Genomic DNA, 7774 nt, shown 5'->3' with positions numbered 1-7774 from the left:
CTGCTGATTTCTTAATACAAATGGCCATGGCTTCCTTTGGTCACTAATAGAACTAATCCATACTATAAAGATACCCATCTCCTCAGAACAATGCTAGTAACTCCAGAAAGGACTCTGCAGTTAAACAGAGAAGGTGGTATAAGTATCTGGATAACATGATTGTGGTTTTTCACCTCTACGTTAATGTTCGAATCAACAAGAGAGGCATTTAAACATCTGACAAAAACCTAGAAATCCTAGATAACCATACTCAAGTTAAAGCCACAGGTGACAAAGATGCTAAGTTGATAAATTTAGGTGGCCTGTACGGAATGAATTGTTGGCCTTTGTGTACTTCCTGTCCGAAAAGTGGTTAACTGCAGCATCGTGACTATCGTAGCTTTGTTGGCAGTCTCAGCAGAAAGGCCAAGGATTGGATGGGTCATGGTGACTGAACTATCCTCTCACCTCTAGAGGTGGTCCCTCCAGGACAGAGATGAGGCACATTGGTGGGGGCAGCGTGGGGAAGCTTGCACGGCTGCCGCCCATGCTGTATCTGTTCTGTGGATAAATAGAGGGCTTCAGCCTCCAGTGTTGTCAATCCAGCACCTTTCACCAGCACTAAATTAAAAAGAATATAAATAAATACCAAAAAAAAGGGGGGAAAAAAAAAGGAGAGAGGTGTATTGGCAGAGCTGCATATGTAATGTTTGTGAAGTACCTTGCTCCAGCCAGTGACACTGGTCTCTCATTTTCACAAGCATCTAATTCACCCAATTAAAAAACAAAACAAAAGGAAAAATCACCAAGGAGAAAACCAAAGCTGTATTATCACAGTGGAACTTAAGTGTAAGGGCTTTTTCTTGTTATGAACAACTCCATTCCAGACAGCAGTGTCATAATAACCAGAACAGTGACTTGCACACTGTGAAACACAGAGAGCATCTGGGACTTTGCTGGAAGTGAAATCCCATGATCAGTGGGTAACGCCTGAATACTGGGCTCATGTAACTTAAAGCGGAACAATACTAGCAGAGAAGAACTGTTGTATCAAACGCTATCAAAACATGTTAGTAAGAGTGAAGAACAGATATCCTGAAATATTTTTCAAAATCATTACTTCTCTTATTGTTTCCTTATTTGTTGTCATTTACACTGTCTAGTTCTCATCTCTGGGAGGTGCTGTTGGCTCATCCAACAGCAGCGTACTTTTTGCAGCATTCATCACTTTGATTTCAAAGCAACAGCAAAGAATACAGTAAAGAGGGAAGTTGTTGATGCTGGGAAGTCACAAGCTCAGAACGACTGGCACAGCCTGTCACTGTGCGCACAGGCCTTTTAAAGTGGAAAATAGCCTGCAACACTGTGAGCACCAAAACCCCTCCGATCCCCCAAAAGGTTACAGACCTCACATTCCAGCTGAGGCACATCCATTTAAGGATGTCTTCCTGACATGGTAGCCCTGTACTCAGTTCCATCTTCCCTTTCCTGTTATGCCAGTTTCATCTGGTTATTTTCCTATTTGAATTGCCATTATTTGCCTTCCAGCCCTTGGTCATTAGTGAAGCTATTTGCTTGATCTGAAGATGTCCACTTCTCACCTTCCTACTCCATCTGATCCTTCAATTAAATCACTTTGATGCATCTGTGTCATAACAACGGCCAGTCAATTAAGATTTTACTGCAAGTTTGAGCAAAAAAACCCCAAGCTGGCCTGAGAAAAAGGGCCCTTCTCTGTGTTCTGTCCATAAGGAGACATACAGTTCCCCTGTATGGGAAGAAGGGTAAGATACAAATGTCAGCCTCTATCTCTGACTGTATCCTGGATACCTTCTTCAGATGCCTGTGAAGAGAGATGTAGAAATCTGTGAACCTGCAACTGAGAATCCAAAATGAGAGGGAAAAAAAAAAAAACTTGAATAGAAGTTACCAGAGTCAGGAGATTGCATGGAGTGGTTTTGCTTCAGCTCTGGGGCTTGGGAAGAAAATGATTAGCAATCGCGAGACCAGCTACTGTAACAGCAAAGGCAATATGAGCACCCCTAGAGTCTGTTTTCACATTTTTCCTTTCTTCAAGAATTCCCCAGCAGGGAAGCCCTTCTTTAACTCCAGTACTTAAAATTCATATCTTTCAACATTCATTGTATACATATGCTTTTGTATACACACATTTCTGCTAAGCTGCTTCAAGTTCTTTTTTGTGCCATAATTTCATTAAATGTGTAAAATGTTTTTTTTGCTTTTGTCTTCATGATCTCTTTCTTTTAAGTACTATACCAAAGACTATTCTTGTTTTCCTCTAGATTGCCTGCCACAATTTTGTGGCGGAACAATGGAAATCATTATGAAATTCAACTGCCTGAAACCAGCATATATTAGAGACACATTCCAAACACTGCTGAAAAAATGATTAAATCCATTTCTGGAGAATGAAAAACATTTTTTAAGAAATAATTTTTGAAGAGGTATTTACAGCTCCAAAAGAGAAACAGTGGTGTATTTCAGTGTGGGTGGTTTTCACCAAGCAGTTAACAAGGTTGCCAGGTTTAGGGGACACCTGCAGGTCCAGTTAACCCTTCTTTTGGGTCCATCCATTCTTACCTCGAGCACTGGAAGGGGCAGAGTTAATCATCTGGGACGGTGCCGAGTGAGTAGAGCTCAGGCTTGAGGTGGAAGGGCTAGCCTGGGACGAGGATAAAGCAGAGACATTGGTGACTGAGCCTTGGTACCTGGAGTTAGGGTAAACAAGCTGCAGGAGGCAGAGAAATCATCGAGAGAGAACTGAGTGGATCAGCGCATTAGAGGATTACTTGTCTCAGATCACCTAGTACAGCCTCTGTCGAGGAGACAGCTTCAGTGCAGGCCACTGTTCATCTGCACTCAGGATTGTGGGACTCATTTCACCCTCCCACAAACCAAAAGCAATACAAACTGCACATGGTGAACAGGTCAGATGAATAACATACCAACTAAAATCTTGCTTTCTGAAAGAACAGTATGATCTTGGACCACAGGATCAACTTTAACTGTACAAATACAGAAGATTTCTTCTCAAAGTAAACCTGGCTGAATTACTCTGTCATATTTCTTGAATAATGTTAGATTCCAACCTATTCAGTTCTTTGAGAAAAGTATCCCAGGACAGATATAGGTAAAGTGTACTCCTCCTAAGCACAGCCCTCCAGAGCTCGTGCAGTGCTGTTCCTAACAACTGCTCTGGGCTGTGCTGGAGCTGTACCTGCATGTGGTACATATCCTCGGCAGTTTCCCCCACAGAACTGTCTGTTAGGATAACCAGGTTTCCTGTTTCGCTGGAGGTGTGGGACGACAGAGAGGATGATGAGTGTCGGACTGAACCAAGCAAGTTCAGTGGGCTGGAATAAAAGCAGAGACACAACAAAGGCATTATTATTTTTGAACCTGTGTTTTAATTGATGAAACCTGTTTTTTTCCCAGCTAGCGAGTACCTGCAGTTACCTACTGCTTTAGGTCACCTCTAGGTGTCAAACACTTTTGAAAAATCAGGCTGAATAAGCTTAAACAAATCCATAAATATGAGTAAGTATGAAAGAAGTGACAGTAAGGCTACATGTAAGACAATATAGTATGCAGGATGTAGAACTTCAGGATCCGAAGTCAGATTAACATCATGTCACGGTGCTGGATGCATATTTGTTTTGTATATAACAGAACATTCTGAAACCACTCTCATTCTTAATGCTGAAGTACGATGTGTGGGAGCAGCTTAAAAAAAAAACCCAAACATTCCAAAGGAAGCCAAGCAGGAGACACACAGGTCAAAATACGGTTTTCCTTATTGCATCTATTGGGCCTGACAGTAAATTAATGCAGCCCAGCTGGTGTGCAGGCTGCATCCTGATCTCACTCATGAAATTATTTTTTTCTTTCTCACTCTGAATCATGTACACAAACACATACTTTGTACACTATAGAATCTCCCTAGTTTGCCCCAAGAACTAAAAAAGGCTTTACAAAGTGAGGAATCACCCAGACACCCATTGTCAACTGCCAAGCCACTAAAGCAGTGTAAGAGCTACTCAGTTTTAATAGTGAAAAGAATGTCACCATCCTGGATTCATGTACTCAAGACCAAGTTGCCACAGCTTTTCATGCCAGGCTTTAAAAACAGCAAAGCTGTGTTGACCCACCAAGAGAAATAAACACAGAAGAACAACTACGATTTCATCACCTCAGTGACATTCCTGTCACTTTTTCATACTGGCATGGATATGTATGTTTTCAAATAAGCAATTTTGGCTGGATATAAACCCACTGTTTTGCCCTGAAAAATCCCAATTTTTATCCTCAATCATTATCTTAGTTTTTATTGATGGGTACACAGTTTGAATAAGCATCCACATTTTTACATGTTTCTGTGAAGGCTGAGCCATTTTTTGGTATTCTGATCTAAACACCCTGGCAGCCTCATATTTGTGTTCTGATTTGATCAGAATTATAAAAAAAAAAAAATGAGGTGAACATTTTTTGATCCTTAGAAATGGGTACATACTGAGTTGTGTTCTAAAACAAGCAGTAACATTTTCCTTTTATGGTAGATAAGGACCCATTTATTTGCTGTTTGCGTAACAGAAGTAGGAGAAGCTGGAACCTCCAGAATCAGATTGTATCTGGAGATCTGAGTGGCAGATGTGTGTGTCTCTGCCTCTACAAGTAAAATGATGGAGTAACACTTGGATGTCTTTAGCATTTGCTGCAAATTTGATTTATCAACTTCTTGATTCCAATCCTCAAAGTTTAATAATTAGCACTGAATAAAGATGCAAGGCACTTCTGCCAAAACTAATCCTGCTCCTCCTCCAGTATAGTTAACCACTTCTTAGGTCCTTGAATCTTAATGCAACAGTGTGCAGAGACCCTGGATATTTCAGTAGAAAAAAACGGGGTACCTGTGTCGATGCATCAGCTTGAGGCTCTCTGGGCTCATAGGTCCATGCGAAACCAGAACATTGCTGCGTGGTGTACTCGTGCCAGAGCAGGCTGGACTCAGCTTATCCAAACCAGGTAACTCCTGCAAAGGAAACATGCTTTAGCTAAGTTGGTTGTGGAAAATCACAGGTTTTCTTCTCAGGAAAATCCTGATCTGCTTCCATGTACTCTAGTTATTCTCAGTTATCCTGTGTTTCTACAGGACAAAGAGCCTCAGTGCTTTACAACCCCATTCTCTGTTTATTTGCAATTACACTTTCTAGCCATTATTTCAGGAATTTGGGAGGAAAACAGAGACATGGTGTGGCCCAAATTACAGCCACCTACATTTTCCAAAAAAGAAATGTGGACTCAAAAATACAGATCCTGTCTAAACTCTCAAGGACAGTGAACTCAGACTGCCAACTGTAACCTGTATGGATCTCATCTGCTTTGAAAGAGAAAGGCCGTATTTTAAAATTACGGTGCTGTTATTTCTGGCCATCCTTGCATAGTGGTTACTCCTAAAAACGGAGGAAAAAGCCTTCAAGTTCGAAACTGCCTTAGAAAACACAGACTCCCTCTGGAAAGTAAAGTGCTAACACAAATATTTCAAGTAATTCTTTTACATTGTATAAAGATATCCTTTAGTTTGGTTGTGCTGATGTTCAAGATAGTGTCTAGGTATCCATAAAGATTTCACTATACCAGTAAGAGACAAATGCACTGCGAATTTCTGAGACCCATCTCACAAAGATATCTCGAGTGTATTTCTCACAGAATACTAATGTACAGCAGAGCACACGTAGAAGGAAAGGTATCATTCCTAGAGGATGATATTTGTACTCTGGTATATAACATGGGGTGTGTACTGTGCTCTGGAGGCAGTTCCACTGATAATATAGGAACTATGGATCCATAATAGTGTGTGTCCTCATCACCACAGCTGGATGCCTAAAGTAACCAACTGGAATTTCTGTCGCTGCCTATATAAAAACACTTCTGGCCGGCCTCATCCATGTCACGTTACTCCAAATTATGGCAGTTCTTTTGAAGAGCTCAACATCTAACACTTTCTGTTAATCTTTCTTCCTCTGTTTTACATAATTTTCAGCTATGTAAGACAGCAACTGAAAACTAAGCTTTACAATTCTTTTGTGATAGAACAAAGAACATGCAAATATTAAAAATTCTAGTTTAAATTAAAGGCTAAATTTCTTCTTGCAAAAAAAAATCAAGAATCCTTTTGATAATTTGACAATCCAGTAGTTTCAGTCAATGCTGTATCACCCCAGTTCTTTTGTGAACATTACTGCAACTGATAGATGCTCAATTACAAATCTGAATGATTCAAAATGGGAAAAATGTCAGCTTACATGGTACAGGCTGGATCGCATCATCTGGAACTGGTCTATTAGTTTCTTATGCAGGGGACGCATTTCTGGGTGTACAAATTTCTCATGAACTGCCAGACCCACTCCTAAGACATGTACCTGTTAAAAAGAAAACATATCACAAAAGCAAATAAATCATGTCTAAGAAATAGAAGCCTGTCCTGCAGTTCTATCAACATGCGAGAAAGTACTGTAAAACATGCCGCTGTTCATTTACAAGACTACTGATAATTAAGCAAACCTAGGAGACCTGGCAAGTTCGTATGACTTCAACAAGCACTGTAAGTGTGAGACAAGAACATTTATGTCATGTTGGATTACTTTTGTTAAGAGATAACTGTAAAAAATTACCATATTGATTCTCTCTCCAGAGTGAACATCCTCACACAGATAATTCACGGTGACAAAGAAAATTCCTTTCACCTGGTGTCAGAGCAGGGGTCAGAGTTGCCAAGAGAGATTTCTAAAAGGAGTGTCCGGTAATTGAGCTGAGCAGTGGCAGTGTGCCATGCATAGTCACTCTTTCTGTTGCTCATTATTTATTCGTAAAGGTCAGTTTTTCAGAGGTCAAACATATAATATTAATGATTGAATGAGATTATATAAGCTCTCAGATGAAAGAAAATAGTAACGATAGCAGGCTTAAGATGTATATAATTCCCTACATGATCCAAAGTCTGTCCAAACAATAACTAATTAATCTTCAAACATCCTCTTGAGGATTGATGGGAGATAAGCATTATCTTTATTTTACAGATGGGAAATCTGAAATGCAGTTAAGTGATTTGTTGAAGAAACAGGCCTAGTAGCTCTATTCAGACTTGAACACAATGTTTAATGGGGTATATCTTGCCAAACTTTCAGTTAAGAGGGATGTGATTTTCTGATTTCACTCCCATCAAAGCATCCAGCTAGCTTTATCTACCAAGATGTTTCGTGGAGACACTAAGGAAAAATAAAACTGCAGATAATATAAACAGGCATGAAGTTTTCCTATGTAGCTCTGCCAGTTTAATCTCAAGCCTGACCTGGCCTCTCCTGACTCTGATTATCTTTGAAATTTACTGGGAAGGCATAATTGAAAATGCCAAAAATGAATGGCAGGCTTGAAATGTGGCAAGATGTCTATTGGATAATAAATGGAGACAACAAAATTAATGTACTTTTAGCTGAGCTTCACCTCACGTCCTGTAACGTGAACTGCTTGTTCATAAACTCCTTTGCCATCTCCCTCCTCTTTTTTGTTTAAATGTACTTTAGATCTCCTGTACCAAAACTCTTTGCTTCTGAATGAATCAGTTGGATCTGATAAGCTTAGACTGACTGCGGATGAATCCAGACACTGTAGCAATGTTCTTTTGCATTTGAAAAACGGTACCTGTTCCTGCATGAGTTCCTTGAGCTGTGTGATCTTCTCTGCATCTCCAGGGTGCTTTGTGATATAATCTTTATCA

General features: G+C 40.1%; 1 protein-coding gene across 1 annotated transcript in view; it reads right to left on the bottom strand.

Annotated features, from left to right (window-relative positions):
* DOCK3 (dedicator of cytokinesis 3) overlaps positions 1-7774 on the bottom strand; it is a gene marked incomplete at its 5' end in the record, with an annotated part of 61672 nt that overhangs the window by 9474 nt on the left and 44424 nt on the right. The window contains 5 exons of the mRNA XM_010080610.1: positions 2581-2728; positions 3218-3353; positions 4908-5029; positions 6303-6419; positions 7699-7774. The exon at positions 7699-7774 is cut by the window's right edge and continues 6 nt beyond it. Of these exons, the coding sequence (XP_010078912.1) occupies positions 2581-2728; positions 3218-3353; positions 4908-5029; positions 6303-6419; positions 7699-7774 (599 nt within the window). The remainder of the gene's footprint in view (positions 1-2580; positions 2729-3217; positions 3354-4907; positions 5030-6302; positions 6420-7698) is intronic.

This window comes from Pterocles gutturalis, unplaced genomic scaffold (assembly GCF_000699245.1).
Source record: "Pterocles gutturalis isolate BGI_N339 unplaced genomic scaffold, ASM69924v1 scaffold26109, whole genome shotgun sequence".
Taxonomy (NCBI): domain Eukaryota; kingdom Metazoa; phylum Chordata; class Aves; order Pterocliformes; family Pteroclidae; genus Pterocles; species Pterocles gutturalis.
The sequence above is the reverse complement of the archived record's forward strand: the minus strand, read 5'-3'. Positions and strand labels throughout refer to the sequence as shown.